The sequence below is a fragment of the Eptatretus burgeri genome, chromosome 9 (assembly GCF_056783735.1).
Source record: "Eptatretus burgeri isolate ZD-2024b chromosome 9, Ebu_testis_v1, whole genome shotgun sequence".
In the NCBI taxonomy this organism is placed as follows: Eukaryota; Metazoa; Chordata; class Myxini; order Myxiniformes; family Myxinidae; genus Eptatretus; species Eptatretus burgeri.
This window is the reverse complement of record NC_140969.1, coordinates 65,118,364-65,135,911: the sequence shown is the minus strand read 5'-3', so window position 1 is coordinate 65,135,911 and position 17,548 is coordinate 65,118,364. Positions and strand designations below refer to the sequence as shown.

At 42.8% G+C, this 17,548-nt stretch overlaps 1 protein-coding gene across 7 annotated transcripts in view; it reads right to left on the bottom strand.

Moving 5' to 3' along the window:
• The window catches only part of KATNB1 (katanin regulatory subunit B1), a 118,338-nt gene that overhangs the window by 59,871 nt on the left and 40,919 nt on the right, over nucleotides 1–17,548 (bottom strand). For all 7 annotated transcript variants that reach the window (XM_085895457.1, XM_085895458.1, XM_085895459.1 and 4 more), the window contains exons 5-8: nucleotides 17,370–17,411; nucleotides 12,874–12,957; nucleotides 12,471–12,586; nucleotides 2,475–2,546 (exon numbers count right to left, since the gene is read on the bottom strand). In XM_085895457.1, the coding sequence (XP_085751583.1) occupies nucleotides 2,475–2,546; nucleotides 12,471–12,586; nucleotides 12,874–12,957; nucleotides 17,370–17,411 (314 nt within the window). The remainder of the gene's footprint in view (nucleotides 1–2,474; nucleotides 2,547–12,470; nucleotides 12,587–12,873; nucleotides 12,958–17,369; nucleotides 17,412–17,548) is intronic.

The following is a 17,548-nucleotide window of genomic DNA, read 5'->3' as shown; positions in this document are numbered from 1 at the left end:
ATTGACTGAATAGTTTGTGTTATATTATTATTTTTTTTACTTCCGGTAGATGTGCAAACCAATGACTGAGCATTATACACCGCGTGCGCAACAAAAATGAATAAATGACCGTTTTTACAGCCATTTTTCCCTGCTGTGCAGGGGTTGGGCTTTTTCTTGAGGCAATGTTTTATGGCCGGATGCCCTTCCTGACGCCAACCCTTGTCGCCTCTTACGACACACAGGGATATGGTACACCTATTCTAACCGGGGCATACACCGGGACCAGAACACTGGCACTCATTTCGCCGACCTCGGAAGGATGACAGGCTGAGTCAACCCCCCTGGTGTTAATTCAGCAGCCAACGGGGCTTGAACTCAGCACCCTGGGATCCCAAGCCGCCACCCTAACCACTGAGCCAACACCAGGCTTACGCAACAAAAATGAATACAACTCGAAATTGCATGAATAACATTTCTAAACCTCCGCATCCACAGTCTGGACCCAAGAGCTCTAAAATGAGGTATCATTCAGCATTGTACGTGCTGTTGTTACGATGTTTACCCCGTTCAGACGCAATTAGGCAACTTGCATTTACTGTATAGATAGAAGACAGAAGATAGACGAGGAAAAGTATCCTTCCCCAATGACAGGAAAAGCTTAAGTTAATCTCTTCTTCTTCTTTCGGCTGCTCCCGTTAGGGGTCGCCACAGCGGATCATCTATATGATCCGCATAGTGATTTGGCACACGTTTTACACCGGATGCCCTTCCTGACGCAACCCTGGTCGCCTCTTGCGACACAGGGATCTGGTACACCTATTTTAACCGGGGTATACACCGGCCCAGTACACTGGTACTCATTTCATCAACCTCGGAAGGATGACAGGCTGAGTCAACCCCCTGGTGTATTAATTCAGTGACCCAACGGGGCTTGAACTCAGGACCTTTTGGATCCCAAGCTGCTGCCCTAACCACTGCGCCGACACCAGGCTCAGGAAAAGCTTACGTTAATCTATCAATTTAAATTATTTCATAGACTTTTTTAAAAAAGGTTAATTTTGTTGCACTCTTGGTTTCACTCAGAGCTACTTATACTGCCCACCACGAAATGGTGACAATATCGGGCGGTGGAGGTTCAATTTGTCTAAAAAAGAGGGCAAAACATCCTGCTTGTGAAATAGAATTTGGCATCAACAATTATTCATGCCTGTTCTCCTGTCATTTCAAAAGTGAATGTTTCGCTTTTCAAATGCAGCAAGGGAAGCAGCCACCATAAACGCGAGTCAGACAAATGTACGGGCAGACACCATCGTTTGCAATGTATAATAGACGTCTTCCCTGCCAAGATACTTCAACACAAAAAGAGACCATTCAGCCAACCAAGTCTGCACAATGGTTACCAACCTTTGAATTTTTTTTGGTATTAGAGAGTCAAGGCTCATGGAAGACCCAGAATACTGAATGGATCAGGACACAACAGGACAAAAGCAATGGTAGAGAGAAAGGGGGGTGGACACAAACAGCAGAGTTGAAAGACAAAAGAGGGAGACTTGGACAAACAATGGCTGTGGGGAGGAGAGAATGCATGGGGTGGACAAGATGAATACAGAAGGAAACTCCAAGGAGGGAAAACAGGAAATTTGGAAGGAGGGATTGGGGTGGGGTTAACGGGGGTAGAAAAGATCATGTTTTTGGATTGGGGACGATCTGAGATGGTGGTAAACAGTTGTCTTGAAGACCTGGAGGGAAGAATGAGATTGAAGAGGATGTTGAAGTTGGTTCCACAGGTGTAAAAATAAATAAATAAAGAAGAACAAATGAGTGGAGGTGAGCAGTGATCCTGGATTTAGGTAGTTACACCAGAAGGGGGTTAATGGTGGATCGTGTGAGCCCTGCAGAAACCTGGTAGGGGACAAAGAATGAAAAGAGCAGAGGGTGCAAGACCAGAAAGAAGGCAGTGAAATACAAAGAGACCACCGACCTGTATCTGCGACGGCGAAGGGGTAGTCCCATAGACTCAGCTTCATCACGGTTTTCTTACTTTTTCAGACAATTTGACCTCTGTCAATGCATTTAATGGAATGAATGTCTGCATGGATTTTATTCTTGGCTTTCCTATACTAGGTAGAGAGAGAGGAGATCTAATGTAGCAATTTAACACAAAATGAGGGGCTAATTTCACTGTTTATTTCATGAGAAAATTAGGGGGAGCGAAGGGGCAGTGAAAGTTCCACAAGACCCAATGGTAGATCCGTGCTTCATATGTAAAGAGATCTAGCTTGATAGATATGCCAAGATCCTGACAAAGACATTTCAACATTGGCATGTTGCTGAGAGCAAAAGATAAGTTTAAACATGGGAATAGTTATGAAAGAGAAAAATTCCTACAACCCCTTAACTGTTAATATGAGTCTCATGGAATAAACAAATGTCATAGAGAAGAACATAACATCAGCAGCAGAAAATAATTGCAACAAAGTCACATATCTCACCTGATTGGCATCGCCTGTCCATCGGTGCAACTCACCTGTGTGAACTTCTCAAGATCCCAGAATCGCACCGTTCTACAAGAGAGAACACATTTGGCATTATACATGACACATACTTAAAGAATGGTGGGAAACAAAGAAAGAAGTAGCATTAGATAAAGAAGTGCTGAGGAAGAGAGGACAACATGCAAAGTACAATATGGGAAGATATATTTCATCATAAAAACGAATAAGGTTAACAGTCATGACAATATGCCTTTGTTGTTACGTTATGTTGAGGATAGGAGGAGAAAGAGGGGATGGATGAAGAATATTAAGACAAAGAGATTGTTTTGTTTTTTTAAATCGTATTTTTAAAACAACAAAGAGAACTAAATTTTTATGTATTTACTTCTACATAGATAAAAAATAATTCGAACATGATCCACAAAAAATCTGACCTACTGGAAAAATAAATTCTTCTCAAGTTCGCTTTACATGAGCAATAACAAATTAGTGGCTGAAATTGAAAGATGTAATAACTAAAAGAAACAAACACTATGGCCATCCGTATTATAGCTTCTTCAAATTCAAGCAGGTTTAAGAGCTGAAATACACTTTTGTTTTTCCAATTGTGGAGGTGCCAATGACATAATACCATGGAAATGTATAACCATGTATGACCATGTATGACCATGTATAATAACTATGTATGGCCATGTAACAATAACCATCATGGAGAGCTCCACCACAAGTCCAGACTTTGTATGCAAAAAAAAATATATATATATATATATTTAATAATGGAGGTGTTGACCAGAAATAAAACTTTGCTGTACATGTTGCTGTGTTTGAGCCTGAGGAGTAACTTCTGAAATCTATCTATCCAAGCACTTCCTGACATCTTTGTTCTTTGTTCCTTTCACACTTCTTTCTAATTCTTTTTTTTTCAGAATTCTCCTTTATTCGTTACAATTTTTGCTTTTCTTCTCTTGTACTCTCTTTTTGTATACCTTGGTCGAAGCTCGTATGAGAGCAAACACACAACTCACAGCAAGGAGGCATGAGACAAGAGGGGTGGGAGTGGAAGGGACAAAACAGTGGGGAACAGACACATTAGGTGAACTGTGGAAGGGAGAGGGATGGGGATGGGACGGGGAACATGGCGAAGAGAAGATGGACATTACAGGGACTTTCAGGAAGGAAAGCAGAGGAATTGAAGGAAGTGGGCTTGGGTGGATTATCGGGAGTAGAAAAGATCGAGGATTTGGATGGGGGAAGATAAGAGGTGGTGGTGAACAGCTGTTTTGAAAGCCTGGAGGGAAGAATGGGAAAGAAGAGAGTGAGGAAGTTTATTCCAAAGGCAGGAAAAAAAGAGGAATGAAAGAGTGAAGGTGAGCAGTGATTCGTGATTTTGGTAGTTTTACCAGAAGGGGGTTGTTGGCGGACCTTGAGCGCCCTGTGGAAATGTGGTGGGGACAAATCGCAGAGAGAGAGGGGGGCATGGCTGGAGAGGAGTCAGTAGAAGACAGAAAGACCATCGACCAACCTGCGGTGATTGAGTGAGAGGCCCAAAGACTCAGCTTCATTGCGGGAGATGCCGATGATCTTAAATGCCCTGGTTTCGACAGCGTGAAGCCGAGAAAGGTGAGAGGCAGGAGCACCAGCCCAGAGGGGAGAGCAGTACTCCATCAGGCTACGGACAAAAGCTTTGTAAGTGGTCAGGAGCTCAAGAGGGCCGAGGAAGGACTTTGCACGACGGAGGATTCCCAGTCGGCGACTGGCTTTTGAGGCGAGGTTGGAAAAGTGACTTTCCCAGGAAAGGTCATGGCAGATAGTGAGACCCAGAAGCATGAAAGAAAAGACTTCTTCCAGAGGATTGTTGAGAAAGTGGATGGGGGGTTTTCTAAACGGTCCTTTCGAAGAGACATCGTGAGAGTGTGAGATTTGTCTGGATTGAAAGACATGTTCCACGTGTTGGACCAGTTTGTGATTTTATCCAGATCTGCAGTGAGCGAAGAAGCTGCTGCTTGCCGGTCTGAGGGATGACAGATGGTACGGCAGAGGGTGGAGTCGTCGGCAAAGAGAAATAGAGGATTTTCCAGAGAGTCCGAGAGATCATTGATGAATACCAGAAAAAGAACAGGGCCCAGAACGCTACCTTGAGGAACTCCAGCCTGCACAGGAAGAGGGGATGAAAGAACTCCATTTAGGGCCACACGTTGACTGCGACAGGAGAGGAAGTCTGCGAGCCATGAGTGGAGATGGCCTTGAATACCATGGGAAGAGAGTTTGGTGAGTAGTGCAGGGTGCCAGACTGTGTCAAAAGCACGTGATATGTCCAGGGATACGGCTCGGATTTCCTGTCTGGCATTGAGGACCTCCATCCATTGATGGGAGAGCAGAAGCAGCATATCCAGGGTAGAGTGACCTTGTCTGAAACCAAATTGATGATTGGAAATCAAGCCATTGGAGAAGAGGAAGGATTTCATGTCTGAAGCGATGATGAATTCCATAACCTTGCTGATGATTGGGAGAAGGCTGATTGGTCTGTAGTTGCAGGGATCTGTTTTTGCACATTTTTTATGCAGGGGAGTGATGTTAGCAGATTTCCAAGCAGATGGCAGATGACCTTGGGCAAATGAGAGGGTGAATAGAACAGAGAGAGGGTGAGCAAGAGCAGAAGAGCAGGCTTTGAGGACACGTGGGCTGATGCCGTCTGGACCGGTTGCAGAATCTGACTCGAGGTTTGAAAGCAAGCTCTCCACTTTGTCAGAAGAAAAAGATACACAGTCCAGGGACAGTTGGGTGCAACTGGGTAAAGTGGGTAGAGATAGTGATGGGTTTAGGACACAAGATTTAGCTGCAAACACCGAGTTTAGACATTCAGCTTTATCACGTGTGGAATCAGCAGTGCGGCCATTTGAGGTAAGGGAGGGGATGGAGGGGGAACATACACCAGAAACAGATTTGATTAAACGCCACCAGGATTTTGAGGAGGGAGAGAGGTTTGAGAGTTCAGACTTGAGATGAGAAAGATGTTGTTTTCTGGCTCTCCTGAGGGTAGATACACACTTGTTCCGAGCTTTGTGGAAAGAACTGAGATTGCCCTCAGTCGGGTTTGCTTTCCATGAGGCAAAGGCAAGTTGTTTCAGGACAACTGCCTCACCACAAGCTTCAGTAAACCAAGGGCGGGAGGAAGGGTAGGACAACTGAACACGAGAGGGGATAAATCTGTGCATGAGGGAGAGCAAGTTTCTTTGAAAGAATTCCCAGGATGAGTTGATGTTTGAGAAAGTAGTGATAGGAGACCAGTCTGTAAGTTTGATGGCTGCTCGGAGACCCTGCCAGTCGGCTTGAGTGAAATGCCAGACTCGACGGTGGTGAGGTGGTTCTCTGATAACAGCCAGAGAGATGTCCACTTTAACAAGGACGTGGTCAGAAGAACCAATTGGAGCGAAGGAAGAGCAGCAGATATTGTCTGGGAAATTTGTCAGAATCAGATCCAGAAGAGATGGAATACCATTGGTTGAGATCCGGGTGGGAAGTTGACCGATTGAGTCAGTCCCAATGAGTCACAGAAAGCTTTTGCAGAGGTGCCATGGCAGGTGAGAGAGGTACCCACACCTAGCCAACTGGCATGATGACAATTGAAGTCGCCACATAAGAGGAAGAGAGAGTTTGGATGAGAAGATATAAGATGGTCCATGTTTTCGGATAGTGAGGTGTAGATGGAGTCATCACTGTTCGGTGGACGGTACAGTACACATATAAACATGAGGTGGGAGTGGAGGGAAGCCGAAGCCAGAGGTATTCCTGGGGGTGTGGGGGAGTGAGAGCAATGCATGGAGAGTGAGGAATAGAGTCTTTGATGAAGAGAGCAACACCTCCACCAGGACGAGGCTCAGGTCTGTCATACCGTAAGAGGGAGTAACCGGGGAGAGATACTTGGGAGTCAGACATGTCTTGGGAGAGGAAAGTTTCTGTGAGGCAGATAATGTCTGGTTTGTCAGTGGCAACCTGTATGGAAAGATCTGAAAGGTTTGAGCGAAGGCCCCGGATATTTGAGGTCCACACTTTTAATGAAGATGTAGGGGAGGAGGCTTTGGGTGCAGGAGGGGGAGGGGGAGGATAGGACAAGGGACGAGGGGGGAGGTAAGGAGGGTTGTTGAAAGAGTGTGGGGTATTGCAGAATAGCAAGGGGAGGGGCCGAATGAGGAGGAGAAAAGGCTCTGTGGTGCTGGGGGAGAGGGGGGACAAGAGACAAGGAAGAAGGCAGTTGAGGATTTGAGGAGGTGGAGTGAAGAGATGGAGGTGAGAGGGCAGTGGAGGGAGGCAGCTTGGTGGATGAGAGGAGGGGCAACTTTGAGAAGGATGAGTGAGGGGGATGAAAGGTGGGAGAAAGGTGAGGGGGGAATTTTTGAGAGAGGTGAGAGGGAGGCTTGGAGGGAGAAGAGTGGGATGGTTGCTTTGAGAGTGAGAGTGAGGGGTGAGGGGGGTGAGTTGGCACTGAAGTTGGAAAAAAAGAATGGTTGATGGAAAGCGAACATCCATGGCAAACTGTGGTTTTTAAAAGTTTTAGGTCAGAGATGCGATTTAACACAATTCTTGATGGATGCAATGAAGGCGAATTCGGAGAATGGAGAGAAGAAGCGCTTGTAATGGTTGGATTTTTTAGACAAGGAATGAAGGAGAGGTCGAAATGAGAGCAGTCTGTTAAAATATCAGAAGAGTAGTGCATTGTGAAACAGTAAAGAGTACCACATGTGTGAGAGAGGAAGATGAAGCATTATAAGATCGTTTTTGTTGTTAATATTAATGTTTGAGAGAGTTCAACAGATTAGGTCATGGAAGTGTAGAAAAAAAATTTAAAAAAAAAAAAAAAATCGAGGAAGAAGACAAGGAGGAAGTTAAGAGGAAGAAGAAGAAGCAGAATAGGGAGAAGGTGAGCGTGTTGTTGTTGTTGGATATATATATATATATTTTTTTTTGAGATAAGAAAGAGATTCGTTGGGAGAATGGGGGATGTTTGGAAAGTGGGGAGGATGAAAATTGAAGGTAATGGGGAGGATAGAAATTGAAGGTAATGGGGAGAAAAAATAAAAATAAAAAAAATTAAAAAAAACGATCGAACACCGAGTGGAACCGGTAGGCCTCAAACCTAGGCCAAGGCCTAGGCCTCAAACACCAGGTAAGAACGTCGACAAAAATACTCACAAAATAGCACGATTTTTGAAACAAAACCGAACTAGGAACACACAGTAACATGTAGGTGAGAAAATTAAACAGTTAAAACGGGACAAATAACAACCGGAAACTTAACTTTGAGAACGTCAGCAGGGAGCCCCGAAGGAGATCTCTCGTCGCTCCAAAACCAAAACCGGAAGTCCGAAGTTTATGTTTTGTATCCCACTGTTGGGCCGGATCTGGATGCAGACCTGGACCAAAATCAAATCGGCTTGTTCTTGTCGCCTATCCAACTCATCCACCTAGTTTCATCTGAATCCGTCCACAAATGTTTGAAATATCCTGCTATATATCATTTTGGCCTCATCTTTCAATGGCGAAGAATCAGTATAAAAATTAAAAATTCTCGTATCCAGATCCGGATTTTCACCAAAATCGAATAAATTTGTCCTTGTCACACACCTCACCTGTCCACCAAGTTTCGGCCGAATCCATCCACAACTTTTTTGAGATATTGTGCTATGTAGGAGGGGCAGTCAATAAGTAACCTTAAAATGACGATTTAAATTTGAGAATGTAATGTGTATAGTTGTAGACGACAAATGTTTTACCCATGGATATGTCATGTTTTGCCTGTTTGATCTGGCAACATTGAGCGTATGACGTCAGTAGAGCAGTTCCAAGATGGCGGCTCCCTGAGAAGCATGCATCAGGGAGGAGTAACATTCTGTCATCAATTTCTTGGGAAGTGAGGGTGTGAATTCCAGTGAAATCCATCGCAGAATGAAAATGCAATATGGGGACACATGTTTATCGCTGCAGCAGGTGTACGACTAGAACAGGAAGTTTAAAAGTGGAGTTCTTTCAGTTTGGGTGCGAGTTGTCGAGGCACCCACCTTGCAGACACTTTGCGGAACCCCAGCACGTTGTGAATGATATGGTATGCTGAACCATGGCTAATGTTAAATTCGGAGACCACTTCATCCAGTGTAATGTGACGGTTTTCCCTTAGCATGTGCTCAACTCCTGCAAACATTTCTGGTGTCGGCTGTGTGAGGCCGGCCCGAGCGAGCAGCGTCTGCCACACTGGACACTCCACTTTTAAACTTCTATTGGCCTGACTGAATGGCAGTTTTGCTATCATAGTCGATCAAGCTTAGTCTTGTACTCCAAATTGACTTATAGGTCAAAAAATACAGTACGTAGATGCAAGGGGTAATTTTGGAGCGTGTCACACAGGAGAAGGATCTGGGGGTGGTAATAGATATGGGAGGTAAGCAGGCAGCACAGTGCCAGGCAGCTGTAGGTAGAGCAAATAAGGTTTTAGGCTGTATTCGGAGGGGGCTCAATTTCAGGTCAGGTCAGTCAGGTTTCTTGACTGCCACTGGTAACATGTAACCCAGTGCTACCTGCTGCATGGTCGGGTCGTTGGCGACTAAACCGACACCCCTCCTCAATGGCTTGCCAGTGCGGAGGGTGACTGTGATACCCTGCCAGGATGAAAAACAACACCTGCAAAAGGGCGGATGAGCTCCTTTAGGGAGCCAATGGCCATCCAGTAAGGAGATGGTGTCTCCGAAAAAACACCTATCTGATTCGACCGGCTTTTTTAGGTAGTAGATTGTAGACAGCAACCGCCCAGGGTGGTACTACCGTTCTGACTTAGGAGCATTAAAGTGGTGTCCAGAACCATCTTATACTCTCCATGTCAGGATTGCTGGTCTTACTTTCTGTCTCACTCAAACCACAGCTACCAGGCTAACTTTAATCTCTCTTTTTTGCAAACAAACACCACACTTTTCTTACTCATTTTCACTCCCCACTTTACATTCTCTCTTTTATTTTTATTTAATTAAGGCCTGGCCTCGATGAAGACTATTTAGTCTGTGACTGGAACCTTCAACATTAAAAAAATAATCTATCTATAATTCCAGCAATCTCTGTGTGTCTGTCTGTCTGTCTGTCTGCGACTGCCGTTTCTCGACGACCGCCGGTCCGATCTGATTGAAACTTGCCAGGAATATTGCCGGGGACCCGCGGATGTGCCTTTTCGAGGTTTGATATCAATCGAACGAGCGATTCCCAAGTTACGGCCATTTATCTGTCGACCAATGACAAGACACGGTGCTATGACATCACAATTAATGTTTATTTATTTATTCTTTTTTTTTTGCACGATCGACTGTCCGATCTGATTGAAACTTGCCAGGAATATTGCCGGGGCCCCGCGGATTTGCTTTTTCAAGGTTTGATATTAATCGGACAAGCGGTTCCCAAGTTACTGCCATTTATCTGTCGACCAATGACAGGACACGGTGCTATGACGTCACGAATGACATCACAATTAATATTTATTTATTTATTTTGCATGATTGAAACTTGCCAGCAATATTGCTGGGGACCCGCGGATGTGCCTTTTCGAGGAGAGAGAGAGAGAGAGAGAGAGAGAGAGAGAGAGAGAGAGAGAGAGAGAGAGAGAGAGAGAGAGAGAAAGAGAGAGAGAGAGAGAGAGAGAGAGAGAGAGAGAGAGAGAGAGAGAGAGAGAGAGAGAGAGAGAGAGAGAGAGAGAGAGAGAGAGAGAGAGAGAGAGAGAGAGAGAGAGAGAGAGAGAGAGAGAGAGAGAGAGAGAGAGAGAGAGAGAGAGAGAAAGAAAGAGAGAGAGAGAGAGAAAGAGAGAGAGAGAGAGAGAGAGAGCACATACTGGCACTCACCTACGGGCCCGTACTAGTAATAATAATAATAATAATAATAAATCAAAAGAGGTGGTGTTAACATTGTACAGGAATTTAGTGAGGCCACGTCGAGAATATTGTGTGCAGTTTTGATCACCACAGTTCCGGAAGGACATGGATGGCATAAAGAGGGTTCAGTGTAAAGAGGAAAGAGACAAGGCTTTATACACTAGAAAGAAGGAGGTTACGAGGAGATATGATAGAGATGTTTAAGATAATGAAAGGTATGGATAAAACAAGTGAAATCCTTCAATACAGCGCGTGTGGTGAAGCAAATGAGTACACTAATGTTAAAATATGCAATTTATGCTTTTTCCGTTGAAAAACAATTAAAAAGCGTACTTAATATTTGAAATGTAAAAATCTTATTATTATTGTGATAAGCACATATATATATATATATATATATATATATATATATATATATATATATATATATATATATATATATATATATATATATATATACACACATATATACACACACACAACAGAAGGAATGAAATTGTTCGATACAGCGTGGCAGGAGGCCGCAAAAGAATGATAGCATAAGAAGAACTGAGCTTTCAGCATTCGGCGATCGGTGCGAAATGCGATGGTGGGCGGAAATGACATCTTTCGGCGCGAAATGCGATGGTGGGCGGAAATGACATCTTTCGGCGCGAAATGCGATGGTGGGCGGAAATGACATCTTTCGGCGCGAAATGCGATGGTGGGCGGAAATGACATCTTTCGGCGCGAAATGCGATGGTGGACGGAAATGACGCCTTTCGTTCGTTCGTACATGAGAGGGGCGCGTTTCTTGTTTTTTTTTTCCCGTCAAGCAATAGATTAAATGTTTTTCACATATATAACACATTAGTTTCACAAATATCCATTGACATACTCGGGTATTTCCGTCAATTCTCGCCATTTCTGTCCAGGTTACGCACTGCATCTACCGGACGGCCGTCATTGGCCGTCTTGAGGCACGTGGGGAGGGGGGGGGGCAGGGGACACCGGAGACGTGGTAGACACCGGGGACATTTCAAACTCAGTGCAATTGTATACAGCGCACGTGCTGTAATAAGTACAGATGAATTATTCAACAGAGTAGACAGTGATAGAACCAGGGGTTATAGCTTGAGAGTAAAGAAGAGGAGAGTTAAGACAGTAGTAAGGCAGGGGACTTTCACTCAGACAGCAGTTAATGCATGGAATGTCTCTCTGGAAACATAGTGGCAGCAGAAACAGAAGATAACTTTGAATTAGAATTAGATAGGTACCTGGAAGTTATGGAGATAGAGGGGTATAGGGATGTTGATAAGACTTTTAGGTAGTTTGAGTATTGATGGGTGATTGTGTACGGAGTGTTGTTGGTGGGGGTCAAGGGGGTGTTGTGTGGTTGATGTTGTGTGTTTTTAACCAAGTGCATGCCCCCTCCCTGAGGGGAAGAAATGGGGGGGGGGGGAAAAACTACAAAAAAAAAAAAAAATTCATTTCATCAATTAAACTTTTTTTTGCATTTTCTTCCTTGGATCTTGTGTAAATGGGTTGGTGTGGTGTTCGCGCATGCATGATTGGCTGAAATGGCCTCCACCTGTTAGATTTCCTTGTTAAGCAATCCATTATTAGACGCCAACTTGGAGCCATCTCCAAGGCAACCAAAATGTGAAACACAATGATCAAAGGAAAAGCAATTAGAGAAATTTCAACATTGCAGACATTACATTTGGAGATGCATGGTCATAATCAACAGGGATGCATTTGTTACTTATCATCATTCACAATATAAAAATGACCCACTAGGAAATTTGTAAAACTGCCTCTCGTACTCCATTCTTTCCACCTACACTTGCCCAACATGCCCCTCACAGGTCAATTAATGTTTTTTACTTTTTATTATTCAGACATCAAGTACAGCTTGTATTTTCATAACAAAATATTCCATCAAAGTATCAAACTTGATGTGAGACAAAAAAAAAAAAAGATTAACAGAATTCAATCAGAAAAAAATCAAAAAAATCAGCACAACAAAGCTCAAAAATGGAATAAGCTTGTGGCATGACAAAAGGAAAATAAATAAATAAGTCAAAAGCAATATACTATACAAAGACAATACCTGTCAGCACTACCAGTAGCAAGGAGGTACTCAGAGGGGTGGAATTCCACAGTGTTTATTGCATCTGTGTGGTTGGTGAAGTTATGGAGAAGCTTTCCTGCCGCCAGGTCCCAGATCTGTGAATGGAAAATGCAACAAAAAAAAATTATAAATGTTTAACACATACTCGAGCATGCTAAAAAATAAGAAAAAGTGAGATAATGATGCAAGGAACTGCGGAAGAAGTGTGTGTTCATTCTTAATTTTTTTCATTTAAAAATCCTGCTCCATTGTGTGGCCAATATTATGTTTTTCTTTAAGATTCTATCAAATTCACATGAAAGATCAATGTTGTAGAAGGTAGATGGTTAGTTTGGAGAAGTGACATTTAAGACTACAGTTGACTGCTCACTGCTCAACATACCCGAGCACTGCCATCACCACCTGCTGATGCAATCCACCGACCATCAGGACTGAATCGTACACAATTCACACAGTCTGCGTGACCCTGCAAAGGTGAAAACAATATAAAACAAGAAAAAGAGCAATCAAAGATTGCAGACCCTCACCAGGACTTGGTTTGTGTGGTGTTTATGTAATGGTGTGTTACACAATTAAAAAGAGACATAATTTGAACTGCCACTTTATAACTGCTGGCAGTGATGACCGGGTACCAAGACATCCTGCTTTGATGCAACCCCGCTTTGATCGGACACCTGACCCTGCAGCCATGATGTTTATTATTATTCTATTGAATTTAGAATTGGATTAAAATAAATTAAATTCAAATCAAATGGATGACCAAATAGGTACAGGACTGCATTTGAGTCATCAGAAAGAACCCAAACAAGCAAAAAGCAAAGATGGAGTCATCAGGAGGAGCCTGGATAGGATTCATGTTTCAGCTGCTACACCTCTACCCCCAAACCCATTCAGGTACAGCCAAGTGAGCATTCTTAAAAAAAAAAACAAAATCAAAAAGAACCCAGATTCAAAAAAAATAAAATTCTGCCTGCCACACCATGCATCCGATCAGATTGACGATTAAAATGTATATTCCCCATCACTATTCAATCATAATTGTGAGGTTTCACGTCGATTAATTAAGCATTTCAAGAGAGAGAATTTTTTTTAAGCGTTTCACTCAATCCAATATGGCTGGCTGCCAGACCATATGACATCAATTATTCATGAATACCCTGGTATCCCTAAGGCTTGGGGAACAAGTGCGTGAAGTTTCCCCTTGATCTAAGCAGCCATTCTGAGGAAGATTTTTAACTGTTTTAGGGTAAATCCAATATGGCTGCCAAACCATGTGATCTATGACATCATATGTGTGAACCTTTTGTTCCTCATGAATAGGCGGTCATACGTGTAAAGTTATACCTTGATCTGTTCAGCCATTTCAGAGAAAATTTTTGAAGGTTTTTAAAAAATAAAATAAACAACATGGCTACTGAATCATGTGACCGATGACATCATCAATTTTTTTCTGTGGACCATTTTATCCATAGATGACCCTCAAATTTTCATACTGATCAGATGTAGCATTCTACATATACAATTGTAACGTCATAACGAAGGCACTTATGACATCATAAAAAACAAAAAAAAAATCACTCATTCCCTTGGTGCGGTTTCAGAGATCCAGAGATCCAAAGTTTTCCATTTTTCCAATATGGCTGCCACACAACGTGACCAATGATGTCATATTTATCAATAAAACATTATACATGAGTAAGTCGCTCCTATAGTGAAAATTTTGTCTCAATCTGACAGGCAGTTGTGGAGAAAAACACTAAAGTTCTGTGCGTACAGACAAACAAACAAACAAACGGACCCAAATGCAATGCCAAATGCAAGGGTAACAATCAAAACAGCAGCGTCTCGTACAACAAAAACTTGTGTTGCTTATAATGTGAACCAAAATTAAGTTATACGAGTTTCTGTTATTCTGCAGGTAAAAAGGATGACAAATTGGGCCAATTTAACAACACACTTTTGATAAATACATGCCAACTTGGCTTCCAGTTCAGTGTTTGTTGCGCATGGACGTCAGATCGGCAGTTCCTCTTTCTAGTTCATCAAAGCTAAGTTTCCCAGACCAGATATGTTGTGTTTTACTGTTTTATTTTCATTCCTATTTTGCTGGTCGCATTTTTCATCCATTATTCTTTGCAAACCGTATCTTGTGTTGAATCGTCGAGTTTGTGCCCATGGTAAAGTCCGACTCACTAAAGTCAGGTTGCTGCTTCTGCCTCCATTTTTGATCGCACGTGCTTTGTTTTCCCTCCTTTTATCCTAGGTATATCCTTCCCTCTCATCCCCCCATTGTCACTTATGATCCCTCAGCTTAATCCTTTTCCCCTCCTCACTCCAAAAAAAATACAAAAAAAAAAAAAAAAAAAAAACTTTTTCACTCCAAAATATTTTTTCAATTTTAACCACACAAAATCATAATCAGTAAAAACCGAAATCTATCTCCTGTGCTCAGTTAATCTTTCATTCTCTACCACTTCACCTTTTCAATATCTCCAAACTGAATTTTCACTGAATAAAACATTTCTTCCTTTAAAAGCTTTTAATAACATTGTGAACGAGAACGGCACTCAGTCTAGGGCATATCTCGGCCAGGCTGAACAGTTTAGGCTTTGTATCGCACTGATAAGTCGGAACTACATCCAGACCATTCATCTTTGTCACAAACTAAAATCTAAAAGGCTTGTTATTGTCACCTACCCAACTCATCCACCACGTTTTGTCATAATGCGTCCATGTTTCGAAATATTATGCTTTATGTCATTTTTGGCACTATCTCTCAATGGTGAAGAATCACTTAAGCTCGACATAATTTCACGTCACGAGGTCAACAGATATGCCTCCGCCCACATTATTCCATCATGATACATACTTATCCCAAGTTTAATTTAAATCCCTTCAGCTGTTCTAAAGTATCACATTTTACCTGTCATGACCTCTTGATACCAAAATAGATCAGTTCTTCTTTGCATCATAACATATACGAATACAAATTTTGGTCAAAATCCCATCAATGGTTCACAAGTTAGCACGGTAACAGAATCTTTACCAAACGGGATGTCTGACCTTTGACTTCTTGACCCCATAATATAATCCGTTCACCTTTGCATTATTATACATATTTGTACCAAGTTTGACTTGGATCCCCTCAGCTGTTCTTAAGTTATCGCGGTAACGAAAAGCTATCATGCACACACTGACAGACAGACGGACGGGCAACCCAAAACATAATGCCTCCGACATTATGTGTTACTTCATCAGTGGAGGCATAAATATTCTTGTATCTGGATCCAGATCTTCACTAAAATCAAATTAATTCGTCCTTGCCACACACCCAACCAGTCCACCAAATTTCTTCCGAATCCATCCATAACCGAGATAATCCTGCCAGAGTCTCATACCCCCCCCCAAGCTTCGCCCCAGCCCGATCCCCCCCCCTTCCCAATTGTCGCCCCAGCCCCGCCCCACCATGCTTCTCCCAGCTCCATCTCCTTGCTCCTTTCCACGTTACTGCACCCGACCAGCAAATACTCCTCCCCAGTCCGAAACTGTGTGGACCTCAAACATCCAAGGCCTCAAACCTGACATCTATCAAGCCAGTGTGCTGCAGATAAACCGGTCACTATGGGCTGAATATAGGAAAGGTATTTTAGAGTTGGATGCATGTAGAATCGATAATCGTGCGATGATCAAAGTCATTCGCCACTCGCCGAAGAGTGATTATCTAATGTTTGATCAAATCCGAATCACAAGCATTTAGATACCAAAGAAACATTTACATGCTGGCGAGGGCATATTCAAGAGAGTGTTTTCGGACTTGAAGCAAGCATTAGGCAAAAATGGTATCGTTGGAACTGCAATTGTACTCTCATATACTTCCTGACAGTTTAAGTTAGGAAGGGGATGGAGGGGGAACATACACCAGAAACAAACTTAACCAGATGACACCAGGATTTGGAGGAGGGAGTTCAGAACTGAGATTAAAAAGATGTTTTCTGGCTCTCCTGACTTGTTCCGAGCTTTGTGGAAGGAAATGAGATCGTCTTCCATGAGATGAAGGCAAGTTGTTTCAGAGCTTGATTAAACCTGAATAATCATTTTTATTTGAGGCCAGAAAACCAAGATGGCAGCAATATTATTTTGGCTGGGTGCCATGGTGGGTGGAGTCAAGTGGTAATGTGTGGGGACCAGCAGCTGTCTGACCAATGGGTGCACATTTCAAAAACTGACCCCCCCCCCCCAACAAGAACCATAACAACAGCAACGCGGAACTCTTGTAAACATGCGACGTGAAAAACCTTGTTAAAACCAGTCCCAAAATGGAAGGAAATAAAACGTGTTTAAGGAGTCAAGTAGCAAGAGATTTCCAGAACTGACAAAATTTGTTGTACAATGACTACTACTACTTCTTTTACCAGCACGATTAATCACACCTTCTTGGAGTGGGGGGGGGGCAAGTGGGAAGGTTGGCCTAAATCTTTCACAAACCAGACGGCCAGGCCTGAGATTTTACAGGAACCCATTTCAGCAAGAATTTTGAACGTGGCCAGGATGCCAGCAATAACACACCTACTCTTCACGAAAGACACTGTGGCCTGTCCACCAGCTAAAGCTAATGTTAGCAGATGGGTCCCAGCTTAACGTCCATCTGAGGGGCAGCACACTATATGATGCAACACAGTGCCTGTGAAGCACCAGTCAGTAATAATGTCAGGTTGAGAATCCAACCAAGACAAGACGGCTTAAAGGTCATGCACAACCTCTGCACCATCCTATCAACAAAATTTGTAGCAGTAGTCATCGACGAATTTCGACCAAGAATCAGAGAAATAAACAAGCATAGAGTGGTCATAAATGTAAAGTTCAAAATTTGATACAAACCTTGTAAGTCATGATGCAACCCTTCCGACGGAGATCCCAGATCTGAAAAAGGCAAAATAAGTATTAAACCAGCCTTTATGAATCCTAATGTAATTTTTCATATTACCAACACCTCCTGCACACATGTGACGAGGGATGAGCATCAACAAAATAACTTTTTTTAAAATCTTTTTCAACAC